An 18,857-nucleotide genomic window follows, 5' to 3' on the forward strand; every position below is an offset into this window, starting at 1 on the left:
TGTGCAGTGTACATAAATCCCACATTGAGTATGGGCACTTTTTTTCCCTGTTAGGAGGAAAACACAGAACCAGATACCTACTTTGCAGGGCCTACTGCAAAAAGAAAACATGGGGTCCCTTATTTGAAACTTAACTGAGACTTTCAAGAAGGCAACAGGAAAGCGTTAAACCATGCACTTGGCGCGCTTCTGAGTGTTCTGCCCTATGGAAGCCAACCCTAGGTGGACAATTTGAGGACATTTCGTCTGTAGGAACCTTATTAAATGTCCACTTAAAACAAATGAAAATTTAAGATGTAATGAAGAAACAAGTTCTATGACACCACTTCCCTGCTTAAAAGCCTCTGCTGTTTTCTAGTATCATTTATTTGTTTATTTTATTTTGTTTTTTTGAGACAGAGCCTCAAGCTGTCGCCCTGGGTAGAGTGCTGTGCTGTCACAGCTCACAGCAACCTCCAACTCCTGGGCTTAAGCGATTCTCTTGCCTCAGCCTCCTAAGTAGCTGGGACTACACACCCAGCCCACCACAATGCCTGGCTATTTTTTGGTTGTAGTTGTCATTGTTGTTAGGCTGGTCTGGGTTGGATTTGAACCCACCAGCTCGGGTGTATGTGGCTGGCACCTTAGCTGCTTGAGCTATAGGCACCGAGCCTTCTAGTAGCATTTACAATAAAATTCAGGGCCCTTGACTTTCCCTGTAGGGCCCTACATAATCTGATCTTGCCTGCCTCTCTTGCTCATTTTATTCCCCTTTTTTCCATCCTTCACTAGGCTCCCATCCATGCCCTTGGCCTCTTTCTGTTCCTCAAATGCCCCAAGCTTTCATCTGCCTGAGACCTTTGCATCCACCCCCTGTTCTTTGAAGATGCTGTTTTCCTGTTCATGGACTAGTTCCATCCCTTTCTTTAGGTCTCAGCTCAATCATCATCCCCTTAGAGACATCCTCATTGATCACTTCTTCCAAGTCACTCTGTATCACACTTATAATCCTCATAGTACTTTTCAATCTGTTCCTATGTGCTATTTGCTTGTCTGTTTTGAAATCTCTTCACCAGAATTTAAGTTCACAATACGAAGGACTTTGTGCTGTTACAGCCTTCCTCCTCTGAGATTCCATGAGAATTAAACCTAATGCTCCAAAGTATTGGTGGAATGAATTACCTTCTCTCCTATATATCTGGAATAGCACCATATCCCAGGCTTGGCAGAACTGAGAAAATAGTGAAGCTCAGGTAGGCAACCTGGCTGGAGAAAGGCATGCCTGATGCAAAGAAGTCCTCAAAAAATATTTTTGAGGTTGGTGCCTGTAGCTCAGTGAGTAAGGCGCCGGCCCCATATCCTGAGGGTGGTAGGTTTGAACCTGGCCCTGGCCAAACTGCAACAGATAAAGAGCCAAGGATTGTGGCAGGCGCCTGTAGTCCCAGCTACTTGGGAGGCTGAGGCAAGAGAATCGCCTAAGCCCAAGAGCTGGAGGTTGCTGTGAGCTGTAACACGATAGCACTCTACCAAGGGCAATGAAGTGAGACTCTGTCTCTCACAGAAGAGATGAATAAGTGAACATCATTGACCAACACTGGGATCCAGAGATACAGGTTAATTCAGACCTCAGCAGTAAGACAGATTAAACCACAATCAAGGAGGAAGAGAATAATAAGCATACGTTTTCTGAAATAGTGGGGATACCATTTCTTCACACCCTTTTAACCTCTGTCCCGTCTCTGCCCTCACTAAGTGGCCTCTAGAGTTCTTCTCATCTGTGGCAATCTCGGAGACGTCTACGGGGATGACTGTCAAGTCTAATGTAAGGGAGTGTTTTGTAAGACTTTGGCCAGGCTCAGGAGTAGTAATCTCTATGAATTTAATGAAGAAGAAGTCAAGGGGAAATTTCAGGAACACTTGGTGGGCAGATGTCTGGGATGTTATGCATGAGATGATCAGTGAAACGTTAACTAATAAACATAATTCTAGATCAGTTTTATAGAACTTATAAGTTAAGGGTGAGGTGAGGTGGAGAGGAGGTCCTATGTGGTGTGCTCAAAAACAAGTGCGTTTGGGTTAATCAGGGTGAAATATAATATTGGGGATTGTTTCATGATTTTAGAGTTTGGAAGCATCATAAAAAAATTGTCAATTTGTTTTGCAGATAGACCACAGAGCAAAAAAAGAGGGAACTAATCATTTTGTATGTGTTCAAACACTAAATCATTAACAAATGTTTATTAAGGGCCAGATTCTTCTAGATCCTAGGAATAGTCCTGGGAGCAAAGCTGTCTTGGTCCCTGTACACACAGAGCTTGTTTAGAGTCTGCGAAGAAGGCAGACAATGTGCTTTTACACCAAAGGCAACAGCCACTGTACTGGGAGGTCCAGACTATGCTGTGTAGAGGGCATGGTGGGAGCTGAGCCATTCTTGCCCATGTGTGCATATGCATGTGTGTATGTGCATGTGATTGTATTTGCATTTTGGCAGGAGCCTGAAGGATGTGGGGATGTTATCCAGGTGAAGGGGTAGATAGGACAGGCTTGGAGAATGAGAGGTTGCAGCAGAGTGAGGTGAGAGTGAGCATGGGCCATCAAAGAAACTGAAAGTGGTTCAGTCGTATGTGTTTATGGCAATATGTGACTTTAAAAAGGGCTGTTGATAATTATGGTCTTTATCTGTTTATCTGGGATTGTGAACTACTATCTTGTGCCACAGACCCGTTTGGTTAGTCTGACAAAACCAATGAACTCCTTTAAAAAGTAATGTTTTTAGTTGACTAAGAAAAAATGCATGATTAAAAAGGAAATCAATTGCATTGAAATACAGACATCAAACCAAATTTGCGATATAGTAATTAAGTACTTCTTTTTCAATGGCATTAAATAATAGGGTCTAGCAGTGAGTCTAATGCAGTTGTGCTTACAATATACTATATTGTGAGATAACTATAATTGTGAAATAAATGGGTATGGAATATGGTTTTTTGCCCTCATTCATAGAAGCACATTCTAAACTTTAATTAGAAGTTAGTGAAAATAAAACTGTAGCTTTTGTCTGTAATCTTAGCACTATGGGAGGCTGAGGCAGGGAGGATCCCTTGAGCTCGGGAGTCTGAGACTAGCCTGAGTAAGAGTGAGACCCCATCTCTACTAAAAATGCAAAACTTAGACGGGCACAGTGGTGTATACCTGTAGTCCCAGCTACTCAGGAGGCTGAGGCAGGAGGATTGCTTGAACCCTGGAATTTGAGGTTGCTGTGAGCTAGGCTGATGCCTGGGGCAGCAGAGTGAGACTCTATCTCAAAAACAAATAAAATTTTAAAAAACAGAAATGAAAAAAAGAGAGAGAAAAAAAAAAACCTTACAGCTTTTTCTATCTAAATACATAACCTCCCTGAATGGAGTCCATACTCTCTAGGTAAGTGAAACTGCTAAGGCATTCCAAGATTTTAAGCAGGGAGTGAAATGACTCCATTTATTTTAAATGGAGCCCTCTATCTACATATGAAGCTGCATAAAATTATTTGTTGTATTTATTGTAAGGGTGTTGCAGAGAATGTCCTCACTGTGTTTTTATAGCATGCTCTTTGTGAGGACTATGGCAGCAAAGTTGTGTTTTATAGTTAAGTGGTGGTTACATACCTGTATGGGTTTGTCAGAGTTCATAGACTGGCACATCCCAAAAACATAAATTTTTTTTATTTTTTGAGACGGAGCCTCAAGCTATCCCCCTGGGTAGAGTGCCATGGCATCACGCTCACAGCAACCTCCAACTTCTGGGCTCAAGCGAGTCTCCTGCCTCAGCCTCCCAAGTAGCTGGGACCACAGCCGCCCACCACAATGCCCGGCCCCATTTTTTGGTTGCAGCCATCATTGTTGTTTGGCGGGCCTGGGCTGGGGATTCGAACCAGCCACCTTAGGTGTATGTGGCTGGCGCCTTAGCCGCTTGAGCCACAGGCACCGAGCCCCAAAATCATAAATTTTTCTGTGTATAAATTATACCCCAATAAACCAGACTTTAAAACCTGAAATCAGTCAAATCAATAAATGTTCATGGTTAATGTACAAAAAATGTCTCCGTTCTGTGTCAGAAATTGAAGCACGTGTGCACAGAGGCCGATTTGCTAAGTCTGGACCATGCATGTCCATTGCTAAAGTAGAGTGCTAGGATGGCTTGACCCTTAATTCTGTTTCTTTTACTGCAGGGGTTCATGGGCCTTCTGAACTATGTGAGGGAAAGAAAAATCTCTTGAGTATGCCAGAGATATATTCATCCTTCGTGTTTCTTTGGTGGGGGTGTCTTCCTTGCTACCTTAGACCTTGATGAAATGAACTGGCCAATTGTCTTCTTTCAGCATTTATTTAAGATAAAGCCATTAATATTCAGTACAATCGAGTAAATGATTTTTTACATTAAAAAGAATTTGAAAAGGGATTAGCATAATGTATATCTATGATTGATCTGGGATGAGTGAGGGGAAAGTAAAAATGTAATTAATATTTGGAAACGAAATCTTTTTTTGGTTTCATTTGATGCTGCTGATTTGCTATCAATAGTTTGTTATGGACCAAATGTTTGTACCCCTCGTTCATACGTTGAATTGCTAATGCCCAATGTAATAGTACTAAGGAGGTGGAGCCTTTAGGAGGTATACAGGTCATGAGCATGAACTCATGCTCAGGAATAGGGCTAGTGCCCTTACAAAGAGACTCCAGACAGCTCTCTAGCTGTCATTCCACTGTGGGAGGGCAAGAGAAATGCCTGACCATACTGGCACCCTCCCTAATCTTGCACTTCCAGCCTCCAGAATCATGATACATTTCTGTTGTTATCAATAGCCACCCAGTCTTTGGTACTTTGTTATAGCAGCCTGAACTAAGTCATTGTCGGCACAAACAAATATTCTGGGGTAGGATTTGGTGGACACATGGTATAAATTACCTTCCTATTATATTTCCTGCTTGTGAGGCACATCCTATCTTGGACTAAATGGGTATCTCCCGGAATCCCCTAACAAAATCCCATTACCCCTGCAATGGTTTGAATGTTTGTACTCCCAAATCTCATGTTGAAATATGATCTCAATGTTTGGGTCATGGTGGGGAATCTCTCACAAATAGACTAATAACCCCTCAGACAGAGGGTAAGTTTGGCTAAGAGTTTTGGCTCTGTCGGTTTCTGTGAGAGCTGGTTGCTAAAAAGAACCTGGCACCTTGTGTCTGCCCCCCCTCCCCAATGCATGCTGGCTTCCTTTTTTCCTTTTACCTTCCATCATGAATGGAAGCAGCCTAAAGCCAGTACCAGATGCAAATGCAGGTGCCATGCCTCTTTACAGTCTGCAGGACTGTGAGCCCAGCCTCAGGTATACCTTTAGAGCAATACAAAACAGACTAAGACTTCAGAAAATTGGTACTGAGGTCTGGGGTTTAATGGGCAGAGGGCGTAAGAGTTTGAAGGACTCAGAACAAGACAAGAAGATTAGGAAAAGTTTGAAACTTCTTAGAGATGTTTAAGTGGTTGTGACCAAAGTGCTGACAGACATATAGACAGTAAAGGCTAAAGTGGAGCCTAATAAAGTCTCAGATGGAAATGAGGAACTGACTAGGAACTAAAGCAAACAGCAAACTTCACCCTTGTTACTCTGTAGCAGAGAACTTGGCTGCGTTGTGCTCCTTTCCTGGGGCTTTGTGGGAAGACTGAACTTAAGTGTGATGATTGAGGGTATCAGGTGGAAGAAATTTCTAAGCAGAAAAGTACTCAGGAAGTGATGTGGCTATTTTTAACAGCTTATGCTGAATTATGGAAGCAAAGGAATGATCTAAACATGGGATTTATAATTAAAAGGAAAGGAGGATATAAAAATTTGGAAAATTTACAGCCTGGTCATGTGGTAGGGAAGGAAATAGCATTTTAAGGCAAGGAATCTAAGGGTATAAGGAATCTAATGCGGCTGTGGAGCAACCCCTTGGATAACTAAAAGGGAGCCTGGTGCTAACAGTCAAGACAGTGGGATAAAGGCCCCAAAGGCACTGCAGAAATCTTTGAGACTGCTCTCTCTAGAGCATCCTTGAGTCCCAGAGGCCTAGGAAGACAGAATAGTTTGTGGGCAGAGGCCTGGGTCCCCACTGCCCTGTGCCACCTCAGGGTGCTGCTTCTCAAGTCCCAGCCACTCCAGCAGGAGCACCTGAAGCTCAGATGATCCCAGTGGCCCCAGGTACAACTAAGGCCACAGCGCCAGAGGGCATCCACCTGGTAACTTCCACCTAGATTTCAGAGGTTATATGGGGAAGCTCAGGTGCCCAGGGAAAAGTCTGCTGCAGAGACAGAGCTGCCACAGAGAGTCACCACCAGGGCAGTGTCTAAGAGTGGGGCTGCCGTGGGGACCCAAGAATTACAGTCACCAACAGTGTTCATCCTTGGCCTGGAAAAGCCAGAGAAATCCTTTGAGATCAGCAACATGGGCTATGCCCAGAAAAGCCATCAGGATAGGGCTGCCCCAGCCCTTGGGGACCTACCCTTCATACCAGGGTGCCCAGGATGTGCTACAAGGAGTCAAGGATTATTTTGGAGCTTTAAGATTGAAAGTATGTCCTTCCAGGTTTTAGAATTGTGTGAAGACTGCTACCCCTTTCTTTTGACCAATTCCCTTTTGCAATTGAAATGTTTGCCCACTGCCTGTACAAACATTGTATATTGGAGGTTAGTAATTCATAGCCAGAAGGAACTTGCCTTGAGTCTCAGATGAGACCATGTTGACACAGCAATGAAGAGGCTTCTTAATTCAACTCTGCATACCCTGTTAATTGCTGCTGTTAATGCCCCACCATTACTTCCACCTGAGACCTACTGTGACCACTCTTACCTGCTAGGACTCACCACATTGATTGGCTTAGAGGGCTCTTTCCTTAGGCTTTATACCTTATACACTTATACCTTCTAGAGCCAAAATCATAAATAACACCAGAGAAATACAATCAGAAATAAAACAAACAGATCCACATAAATCTTCTGTTAATATTGTTATTAACGCTGGTTTCTCAAAGTTGTCTTATTTAGAAAGTTGTTCTGAAGCTTTAGTTTTTAGCATCTTAATTACAATACTCCCAATTGGGGTGGGTGGGAGTGCTGGGTACCAGGCCAATGAGAAGAGAGCTTCAGATTTCAACCATTTCCCGGAAACCTGTATTTACAAAGCTGAAGAAATTAGATACTGTCCTTGGCAAAGACTAGTCTTTAAACTTTTTCATCTGTTTCCTTCTTTGGGGTGTCAGAGTTTATCCTGTCATTCAGCAGAATATGGAGACTTCATCTAAAATTGAAAATGAAAATGATCTTTGAGGAAAATCTTATTTTGTAAATAAATCATTATTTCTTGGATAGATAAATATCCTCTTATCTACTAAATTTCTCCACAATCTATCAATTATTAGGTATTTACAAAGGTAATTAGGAGTAGACCAGTCTAAAATAAAAGGCAACTTCCAAGTGGATAAAGAAGTGTTTTAAGAAAAAGTACTATTCATCCTAACAAAAACATAATGAGGAAATGGGTGCAAAATGTAGCAGAAGTTCAGCTTGATACAAATAACTTAAGGATTTCAGGGCAATTAACATTGGAATAAGTCCTCAAAAGGAGAGTATGGATTTTCTATCCCTGGAAATCTTTAAGAGAAGGACTAAAATCCATTTGATTTATAGCCACATAGAAATATTTGGGGGCTTAGGGACCTTCTAGGTTTCTGTTACTCTTATGTATGCTCAGTTTCATATAAATGGAGGTTTGACCCTCTTGATGGTATTGGAGGACAAGAATCTAAATAACATTACATGAAAGATTTTGGCCAGGCACAGTGGCTCATGCCTATAATCCCAACACTTTGGGAGGCCAAGGCAGGAGGATTGCTTGCAGTCAGGAGTTTAAGACCAGCCTGAGCAAGACCCCATCTCTATAAAATTACAAAAATTAGCTGGATGTAGTGGCTCACACCTGTAGTCCTAGCTACCAGGGAAGCTGGGGTGAAAGGATCACTTGAGCCCAGGAATTTAAAGTTGCTGCGAGCTATGATGATGCCACTGCACTCTATAGTTGGGGTGATAGAGGGAGAACTTGTCTCAAAAAAATAAAAAAAGACTATCATGCTGCTATTGATTGTTATTTATATACTACTTGGAGAGACTCCAGATTCTAGTAGTGCAAGTAATAAGAAAAATTAGAATCTGTGGTGCTTGAACGGTTAAATAGATATTAAATGAAGTTTGTAAATATTGACTGCTAAATGTTGTTTGCTGAAGTGGAGAGAGTGGTGGGGAGTGAGGGGCCGTGGTGGAAGCAGGGACAGTGTTGCTGATGGGTATGGGAAGTCTTTGCCCTCTGCTGGTTTTGATGGAAGGAACTGACAGCAGTTCGAGTAAACAGGTGTCTGCCTGCAGTGCCCACAGCATGAGCAGCACACAGGACCATACAGACACCCCCTGTGTTCTGTTCATGAATTGTTCCAGTAAACACGCTTTATCCCTACCCAGGCAGTACTCCAGCCCCTTTGATTCTAACACCGCCTTTGCTTCATTGGACGTGCCCTTGACCCACAGTGGAAAAGAAAGGGAACGTACTGCAGTTTCAATTGTTGTGGGACTCAGGTTTTCTCTCAGCACTGCATATACACTTGGAGACATGGGAAGAAGGTCTGACGGAGAATGTGGCTCACATGAATCACTTCGGCTAAAAGAGGAAAATATCGAAAAGGATTAGAAATTAATAGCCCATGGTGACTTACTGTATCAGGAGCTCATTTCTAGGGCTTCGTTTATTGACACTGAACTGTCTAATTAACTTGGGGCGGTCAACCCACTGTGCAATAGATGGCATACAAAAGGGCACCTTTATAATTCCAGTCATAACAGATAGTGTAAGTGATGAGCTTACAGAGATGAGCTTAATGTATTATAGGAAATGGGACCTTGAGCATTAAAATGCTGTATTCTCAGTGGTATGTATTTTGCTTTACCCTTAAGTCTCCTACAGGAAAGCTTTTTGGAAAAAAAAACCTAAATAATAAACATTTTACATGTGGCTAAGATTACTCACATGGTTGAGATGGGGATAAAAACTGAAGGAACGTAACCTTTGTCTCCCCTTTCTGTCGGTCTCGAAACTAGAAAAGAAAGGCATAATGTTGGAAAAAAATGTTATCAATATTACTGATAAAACTGGGAAAAGTCTAGAAAAATATCAGCCATGCTAAAAAGAAGAGGATAATACAGTTGTTTGGGATTCACAAAGATGTTTAACCGAATAGAGGAAAACAGTCTTTTAGATAAGCAAAAACAAATATGCAAGTTGAAAAAAGCAAATCTCTTGGCAGGCTTAGTCTGACTTTAAATATGAATGCCTCTAACATGTGTAGGAAAAATAGAAAATAAAGCATACACCTGTCTTCTGTGTTGCATTTAAATTTGATTCTAAGGACTGATTTAGCCATGTATTGGAAGATAAATAATAACTTCTTTCTTTTCAGTAAAACTGATACCAATTAGAACCTTAGGATTATAAAATTTCTGAGGCATAGACATCAGAGTTCCCCAGAGAAATGTGAGGAATGTTTCCAAAGTGAGATTCGCACATTACTATTAACTACAGTACAGCGGTAAATTTTGCACAAGTTGACCAGTATTTGATCCAATTTCCCAAGCATAATTTGTTGCATTGACATTTGTTACTTCATTCAGTCAGATGGGGAAAGTCACTTAAAGGCCACAGAGGTTTTTCCTTTCCTTTTGTCCTTTTGTTTGTTTCAGAGATGGGGGGCAGCAAGTTAACATTTGTTAATGACAACTGAAAGGTGTTTTTTTTTTTTGAGACAGAGCCTCAAGCTATCCCCCCTGGGTAGAGTGCCATGGCATCACAGCTCACAGCAACCTCCAACTCCTGGGCTCAAGCGAGTCTCCTGCCTCAGCCTCCCAAGTAGCTGGGACCACAGGCACCCACCACAACGCCTGGCTATTTTTTTTTTTTTTTGGTTGCAGATGTCATTGTTGTTTTGGAGGGCCTGGGCTGGATTCAAACCTGCCACCTTAGGTGTATGTGGCTGGCGCCTTAGCCACTTGAGCCACAGGCGCCGAGCCTGAAAGATGTTCTAAAAGAGAGTGCCCAGATACTTCGTTGCTAAAGATGAAGACTCTTATGGATTGTATATACTTCATTAAAGAAACAGAATGGTGAACTCACCTTATAATTATATAGCAATTTCATGAATTTTCTTTTATGTATTTAACAAACATTTCCCAAATGCCTGTTTTGGTGACATACTGTTCTAGGCCCTTAGGGAAAAGCAGGCTGGAGGTTGAGGGGAGTGCAGTACAGATGCCCAAGTCACCTCCTGGGTAAATGAACAAACTCTCTGAGTTGTAGGACTAAAGTAAGGTTAAAAATATAAAACAGGCTTGGCGCTCGTAGCTCAGTGGTTATGGTGCCAGCCACGTATACCAAAGCTGGTGGGTTCAAACCCAGCCCAGGCCAGCTAAATGACAATGACAACTGAAACAAAAAATAGCCAGGTGCTGTGGTGGGCACCTGTAGTCCCAGCTTCTTGGGAGGCTGAGGCAAGAGCTTCGCTTAAGCCCAAGAGTTTGAGGTTGCTGTGAGCTGTGATGCTACAGCACTCTACTGAAGGTGACATAGTGAAACTCTGCCTCAGAAAAACCCAAAAAGTATATATATATATATATATATATATACACACATATACGTATATAAAACCTTAACAATAATTGTACATTTTATATTTATAAAATGTATGATAGTTACAAATTTTATAATTATGGGGTTCCTATGCCTTTCTTTTAAAAGCGTCTAATCATTATCTGCCCTTTTCTTCTCTTTCCCCTAGTCATAGACATGAAGTCAGCACCACTCTTATTTTTGAAGGAGAAAACCATGGCCACGGTGAAGTGTAGCTGTAGCTAATGCTTCCCACTCTGCCACTGCTGGACAGCAGGTGGACCCTGGGCAGAAATGCCAACACATCACTTCATTTCTAAGGCTTTGACCTCTATAAACCCGGTAAATCTTCAAAGGTCAGGTTATTTTCCAAAATTGTAAGAAAAAAGCAAACATGAGGAATCTAACCTTCGCATGGCTGGGAGCTGTAGTGTTTACCAAAGGCTTTGTCTTTGGGAATGTCAGGATATAGGTACTTCAGAGGGTTTTCCGGAATGTTTTCAGACATAATAACCTTGTAGTCTCTGAGGATGTCAGCGAATGGCAGAGCAGACAACCGGCCTTTATTGTAGGGCTCCACAGAGTGGAATCTCACTTCTCCTTGAAAACAAACAAACAAATCGGAGGATATACTGGCTTCTGCAGACAGTCTCTGTGATCGTTCTTCCCAACCACATTGTCTTCATGTCACTGGTTGGTTATAAAACCACGTCAGACCTTCTGCATTCTGAGCAGTACACTGAGTGTGTGAGAGAAGAGTGACTTCCCAGGCTTTTAGAAATCATGGGTGCCATATTCAGGGACAAATGCAACAATAATGTTCAGACACACAGAACAAATGGTAAACAGAACAACAACACACACACTTTTGAAAACTGAGATCTGAATACCAACCCCCCAAAACTAAATGTACATGAATAAACAATAGTGTGTTCTCCCCTTCTTCCCCTCTCACTCTCTCATCTCTTCCCCCAACTCTCTTCCCTCTTTCCAATATAAAATAAACACACATATATATATTTTAGAGACAGAGTCTCACTTTCTTGCCCTCTGTAGAGTACTGTGGCGTCACAGCTCACAGCAACCTCCAACTCCCAGGCTTAGGCGATTCTCTTGCCTCAGCCTCCCGAATAGCTGGGACTACAGGCACCTGCCACAATGCCTGGCTATTTTTTTGCTGCAGTTTGGCCAGAGCCGGGTTTGAACCCACCACCCTCGGTATATGGGGCCAGTGCCCACCCACTGAGCCAACAGGTGCTGCCTTAAACTTATATTTTTATATCCTAAAAATTAAAAAACAAACAGTAGTAGGTATACCGTTTTCAGAATGATCCACCCAGGTGAAAGTTATTCCTCCAAGATGGCTTTCACTGAACCTTAGTAAGAAGGTTCCAGGCATTTTATCCTTTAGCAAGAGCCGTTCCTTCTCTTTGCTAACAAAGCCCATGACATACCTAAAAATAGAACAGCACATAGTTTTATCTGATCATTATTGCATTTGCATTTATTGCATTCACAAAGAATAGAACTGAAGTTTGTTTTGAGTATAAGTGAAAGTCAATTGTACCTGAAGTACTCACTTGTATGCAGATTAATATGCATATTGATATTCTGTGAAGAATGTGAGAAGTTAAAACTATTCCCTGCCCCCCCACCCCCCATCCTGCCCCATGGCAGTAAACATGCTTAAAAGAAAAGGCAAAAGAAAGGGGAAAAAAACCCCAATAACAACAGGGGAATAAAAAAACTACTTAATTAACTCTATGGAAAATATAGCCTGTAACTCACCCATCAATCCAAAGGGGAAGAATGTGTTTCTTAATTAGATCCAATATCGCTTCAAGCCATGTCCAAAACGTAAATGATTTACCGGGTAAGTGTTCCTGTTGGAATACACATTGGGGCAATAATCATTTAAGTAGTAATGTCAGTATAATAATTCAAGTTCCATTTTTTAATAAAATATTATCTGTAAACTGGACAACACATTAGTTTCTTTTAAAAAATATCCTTATCCAGGAAATCTTCAAAACTTCAAGTAATGATATGGAGGCCTAGAAAGGGGCATGGTGGCTCACAACTATAATCTTATTACTCTGCGAAGCCAAGGCAGGTGGATTCCTTGAGCTCTGGGGTTCAAGGCTAGCTCCTTGAGCAAGAGTGAGACTCTGTCTCTACTAAAAAGAAAAAACAAAACAAAACAAAAAACAACTTGCTAGACATTGTGGCAGGTGCCTATAGTCCCATGTACTGGGGAGGTTGAGGCAAGAGGATCATATGATGATGCCATGGCACTCTACCAGGGCAACAGGGGGAGACTCTGCCTCTAAAACAAAACAAACAAAAAAAGAATGTATTATAACAACAACAGCAACAAAACTCTAAATGGTGCTCCCCTTCCCTTTCTTTACCTTGCAGAACTTGGCCCAGGTGAGGTGACCATCACTGTAGCTAGACTGGACTAAAATGAAAGAAAAGAATGAAAGTTTTTAATTCGATAATGAGATCCTTCAATTTGATACTCAGTTTAGATCTCCCCTTCAGGTATTTCTTAAGCACCTTCTATAGATTTACAGTGTACAGAGTGCCAGGTACAGTACAAATAATCATCCTGTGCCTAAGAAACTTATTATCTAAGAAAGGTTTTTGATGAGGGAGTTAACAATGGCTGTAGGCATGGGTGGATGCCTAGAACTTGGTCTCCCTGAATGGGGGGGATATGAACTCCAGAGAGGAAGGAGTCCACTCCAGGGAGCAAGAATAACATAGGACGAGGATGAGGTGTGGTTGACGTGAGCATGGCCCATATAAAGAAGTAAGAGCAGCCTATTGTTGGTGAATAAACATTATAAAATCAATCTGTATAAGTTAGGTATAGGCAGATTACTAGTAACTTTGCCTATTCAGATGAAAGAATGGACTAGAAATCTATTAGCAATAAGCAGCCGTTGGCTATTTTGATCTAGAACAGTAAAAGGGTACAGTAAAAGAGCTTCTACCTAATTTTTTAAGGATCTTATACTGAAAAGAATAATTTGATAAAGATTTGAAAAGGTATGGTTGCTTCCATATTACATATTTAAAAGCCACTCATTAGCAAATATTTATTGAATGCCTACTACTGCTTCTTATAAATTAAGGATCAAGAACATAGTTACATTAAGTAAATTTTGTAATATTGCCCAAAGTCTTGATTTATTAAAAAACCCAATGATCAGCTGGGTACAGTGGCTCACACCTGTAATCCCAGCACTGTGAGAGGCTAAGGAGGAAGAATTGCTTGAACTCAGGAGTTCGTGACTCGCCTGAGCAAGACTGAGACCCTGACTCATGAAAAAAAAAATGGAAAAACCCAGCTGGGCACTGTGGAGAACACCTGTAATCCCAGCAGCTTCCAGAGGCTGAGGCAGCAGGATGCCCACAGCTAGAGTCTGAGGTTGCAGTGAGCTATGACGCCACGGTACTCTGCTCAAGAGCATAGGGTGGGACTCTGTTTCAACAACAACAACAACAACAACAACAAAAAGCAAAGAAATAAAAAATAAGTAAGGAAATAAAAAAAAAAAACCTAATGATCAGATAACAGGTACCAGTGGCCAGCATCTCTGCATCACATGGGAATCAAGCTTAAATAATATGATTCCACTTCTGCTGTACAAATGAATCTTTGGCTCTACTTTAACTAAAAATGGAGATTGATCCAATTTTAACTTTTTTTGGTGCTAAACATGTTCACCTCAGATGTGTCAAAATAGATATCTCTCTTAAAATTCTTTCAGAAGAAGCTTAGGCTATAACTGGTATATGTAGTACCAATGACTCATTTTGCAAACTTTAGAAATCCTGAAGCTACAAACTTTCTTGATAATGCATATAACTAAGCATTCTCAGGGTAGTTTTTAATTTCTATGACACACTGTGGATCTGGGGAAGGAATCAGTCATTTTCCCATTGGTTAATGTCAACTGAGCATTAACATGAAAGGTCATGTCACCATTAAGGCTTCTCATCGTACTCAGTGGAAATGGCCCAAACCCTACAGCTGGTGTGTGGAATGGACAGGAAGACCCGCCCTGGGCACTGCTGTATACTAGCCACGAAGCTGTGGAAGGTCACTTCACCTCTGAACTCCAGTATTCTCATCTATAATAATGTTGGCCTTGAAGAACTTCAGTGAGAATTAAAGATAATTTAGCGCTTAGCACTGTGTCTGGCAATCTAGGAGGCACTTAATAAACTGTGATGATGTTATTATTAACATTGATATTATTAGAACTAATATGTGTGTCATCTTGGTTCTTTAAAACACTTGCCAAAAATAGGCAAATCCTCCCTGTAAGCTCTCACAGCTCTTACAGCTCTCACCTGTAAGCTTCTCTGCCAGCATATTGAGTTGGTCTGAATTAAGGCCACGACCAACATACGATGAAAACTGCCAGCTCATCACTTCCAGAAGTTGACTCAAAGTAGCAGATGGAGGATTATTAAAGAAAACCAAGTTCTGAAATAGAGTTATGATGATGATTACATTTGTCAATCACACTGAAAATGCCATAATTCAATATGTAGGATTCCTAAATATTTATCCTTAATATATATATGTACATATATATATTTAAATTCCTTAGGTCAACCTAAGTTAACAATACAGAATATAGTCTCATCTCTGTTGTTCTTTTTAAGACAGATTTTGTCTTTTTCTAAGGGGCTTCTTGATCCTGAATCTAGCATAATAAAGGGCTCCATCTTTCTTAAATCACTTGGCATCTCTTTAGCTTTTCCCCATCTATCAATTCATGCCAGTACTTAACATAGTCCAGAAAATAACTGGACAATCCTCTTTTCTGGAATATTAACCTTAAACAAAACTCATATGTTATTTAAGTGGTTTATCACGGGTTGGCACAAGTTTTACCTTGACTAAACAGATCAGCCCAAAGTGCAAGAAATGATTAAGTCCCAGACTAAGGAAGGTGACGATACAAAATAAATTTATGATTAACCTCCTATTCCTGCCTGATGGATAGTATAGTACTATTTTCTAATTTTGCTTTAGATAAGAGAATTAAAAAAATTTTTTTTAGAGATGAAGTCTCGCTGTGTTGCCTAGGCTGGACTCAAATTCCTGGACTCTAGTGATCTTCCTGCCTCAGTCTCCTGAGTAGCTGGGAATACAGTCATGCACATCCAGCTAGATAGAAGAATGTTTTGTATGATCAACTACAGACAAGGGTGTTTGTGCTAGAAACTGGGTCCTGACAGTGGAACAGAAGACTTTGTCTCAGAATACAGGAGAATAGATACATGTGAAAGCCAAGAAACGTGTCCTAAGAAGAATAGAGGAAGAATTGGGAGATCCAGCGTGGTACCTGGGAAGGCCACTGTGAGCATGAGCTAAACCAGGCTTAGATCAATCAAGAAAAAGGACCTTTTCAAGAGATTTCAGAAGGTAGGGAAAAAGATGACACAGCATTCCACAAGTGGTTAGACGACAAGAGGAGGAATTCCAGGGAGGCGGTTTTCTTCGAACCTGAGAATTGAATTTTGAAAAACCACCAGAAAGCAAAGGGTATCACTAAGGCCTAAGAGCTTAGATTTTTGAAGCAGGATAGAATTAAGAAGAGAAACCAAGGTGAGTTGTTCAGCTTGGTTCTGAAACTAGGCTGTGAAATCTGTGTTTTAGGAGCTGTATACGATCTATATCTCCAGATCCAGATTCTCATCTGGAGATAGTGTGACGACTTTGGTGGCTAAGAAAGCTAAGGGCAGCGCTGCTCTCCTAGACTGGAGGACGAAGTCTCCCATGACCACACCTACACCCTGGAGTTGGAAGAGAAGCTGAACAAAGCTTGTAAGTGGGGTCAGCATTTAATCTCAGGGACCTTGGCTGTTCTTAGCTATAAGGACCAGGAAACTTTTCCAGTAAGCCCTGCTTGCGGGGGCACCCCATGCAGCCTTCCTCTCCGAAGTTGATCTGTCTCAGATGCCAGGGCACCTGAGGGTGAGAGGGAATAGGCTGCATGGTTTTCTCCGTTGTTTCCTTATTAGCAATATTGAATTAAAGGGAAACACATAGGACTGACTCACTATGGCTTTGTTCTTCCTGCTGGGGCCTAAAATAAAAATAATTCTTCCCTTTGGAGGGAACATTTGCTTGGAATTAAAAAGACATGTTGTTATTTACATTTGACCTATTTTCTCTAGACCTCCCGGCGGTTTCTAGGGCAACACTGAGGTTTTGTAAGAGGGGAGCAAAGGGAAGCGCTGACTCATCACCTCTGCCACGCCCTTCCTTCCTCTCAGAAGAGCATCCATTCTCTGCTTGCATGCGACTTGAGGCCAGTTTTGGGTAAGTGTTGCAAATAACCAGTAGATGGCATTGAAACCCAGCTGGAGCCCAGGATGGATGCAATCTGTAATCAACCTGAATGTTTGTGCCGTCACAATATAGTTAGGCAAGACTGACAAATATTCTAGTAATTATCTGAAAACAAATTCTCTGTAGAGGAGACTACATGGACCACGTGAGGCCAGAAACACTTGAGGTCAGATATCAAATTCTGGGACCAAAAGCTGACCCACAGCTTAGTTAACAGAGCCATAGGATGATGGCTTTAGAATTCTCTATGATACACATAGTTGAGAGCCCACCAGACCCTCAGAGTAACAAACATGTATTTGTCATTTTTGCTGTCCAGAGTGCCCTCAGGATCCACATGTATCAGAATATATTACTTTAAGAACTACAGAAGAGGAATCATACAACTAGAAATAAAGCAACCCACAAACCACACACCCACACATGTACATGCACATACACATTTTTTGAGGCAGATGGGTTTTGTTGACAGTAAAATAAAATTGAATTCATAAAGTAGAGATAGGAATAGACTGTACCTGGGAATCATTTGTTGACACATTGTACCAAATGATGGACGCCCAAGCGTTAGGTAACTGACTGACATTGGAAATCATCACCACGGGCAATGAGTTGGTCTGGTTTGAGAAAAAAAAAAATACAGTCATTACAGGTAGGCTTAGCTTATACTGATCTTACACTCAACTCTCTCCTCCAAAGGGCCATCTCAAGCCAGTCTCACTCCTCTCATACTAATGCCCATGCTGCCCTGGTCGCTAAAACAACTTGTGAGGGCTCTGGAACTTTGTGAGCATGTTTGAAAAAGGGTACAGGGAGTCCTGCCTTTGAGGAGCTCACTCAGTCGTCCCAATTCAATTCCCAGTGTTTCTTTATTCCTTCTTTGAGCTCACTGGTGACTGTTACAAGAGGATCAAACACTGTACTGTGGTGTTCCTAATATCTGTCTTCGTTTATTACACTAGAGAAACCTTCCAAGAGATTTTTATGGAAGGTTGAATTTTTGAAAATATATCACTACAAAAAACCAAGAGAAAATATATCAGCACATGACACGGTTTAAGGATACTTATTTTTCTTTCCACATGTCTCAGGAAATCCCAGAAAACAAACAAAAATGCAACCTGGGCCAACAAATTACTTAACATATATCAGGTGCATAATACCTAGGAGATTTTATTATTTATACTTAACCAGAATAGTATGTTAACCACTTTGTGAAATTTGACATATTGCTTTTTTATAACTGAAACAAAAATCATGAAATAGGAATATACCTAGAAAAGACTGTGCTTTCATCTACAAATGCTGACCAATTCCTGCAAATGTTATTAGTAAATAGCGGATATTCCAGGAACATGTGTTTTATCCACACCCACCTCCAACTCTATGGTCAGGCCATACAGGCAGATCTGTGTTTCAAAGGTGATGGAATGAAGCTCCTCTGTCACCATGTGACAGCCCTGGTGGAGAAAGAAAGAAAGAGTTATCTTACAAATGCATACTCCTAATGCTAGACCTGTCTTTATACAAATTGATAATGACCCCAAACATTCCCTAGTAATGAACATTTCTTCTTATTGTTTAAAAAAGTTATATGCAGAGTTTGAGGAAACTTCGTTTCCACTAACACAGCGGTTCTCAACCGGTGGGTCATGACCCCTTTTTAACAATGAAAATACATTGTGGCATTAGGAAGGTTGAGAACCACTTCATGATTTTAAGTTTTCAATGCAAGAAAATTTCTGGCTTTTAAAGCCTATTTTCTTTGGTTGAAATTTT

The 18,857-nt window shown here is 41.1% G+C and overlaps 1 protein-coding gene across 1 annotated transcript in view; it reads right to left on the reverse strand.

Moving 5' to 3' along the window:
• Positions 1-6,986: 6,986 nt before the first annotated feature.
• Positions 6,987-18,857, reverse strand: part of STAT4 (signal transducer and activator of transcription 4) — a 122,896-nt gene continuing 111,025 nt past the window's right edge. The window contains 10 exon segments of the mRNA XM_012812754.2: positions 6,987-7,291; positions 8,593-8,701; positions 9,068-9,134; positions 11,108-11,299; positions 12,017-12,153; positions 12,488-12,582; positions 13,111-13,160; positions 15,065-15,200; positions 17,597-17,695; positions 18,455-18,538. Coding sequence (XP_012668208.1) covers positions 7,265-7,291; positions 8,593-8,701; positions 9,068-9,134; positions 11,108-11,299; positions 12,017-12,153; positions 12,488-12,582; positions 13,111-13,160; positions 15,065-15,200; positions 17,597-17,695; positions 18,455-18,538 — 996 coding nt within the window. The 3' untranslated portion in view covers positions 6,987-7,264.

This window comes from Otolemur garnettii, unplaced genomic scaffold, assembly GCF_000181295.1.
Source record: "Otolemur garnettii isolate 467f Iridium unplaced genomic scaffold, OtoGar3 scaffold00222, whole genome shotgun sequence".
NCBI lineage: Eukaryota > Metazoa > Chordata > Mammalia > Primates > Galagidae > Otolemur > Otolemur garnettii.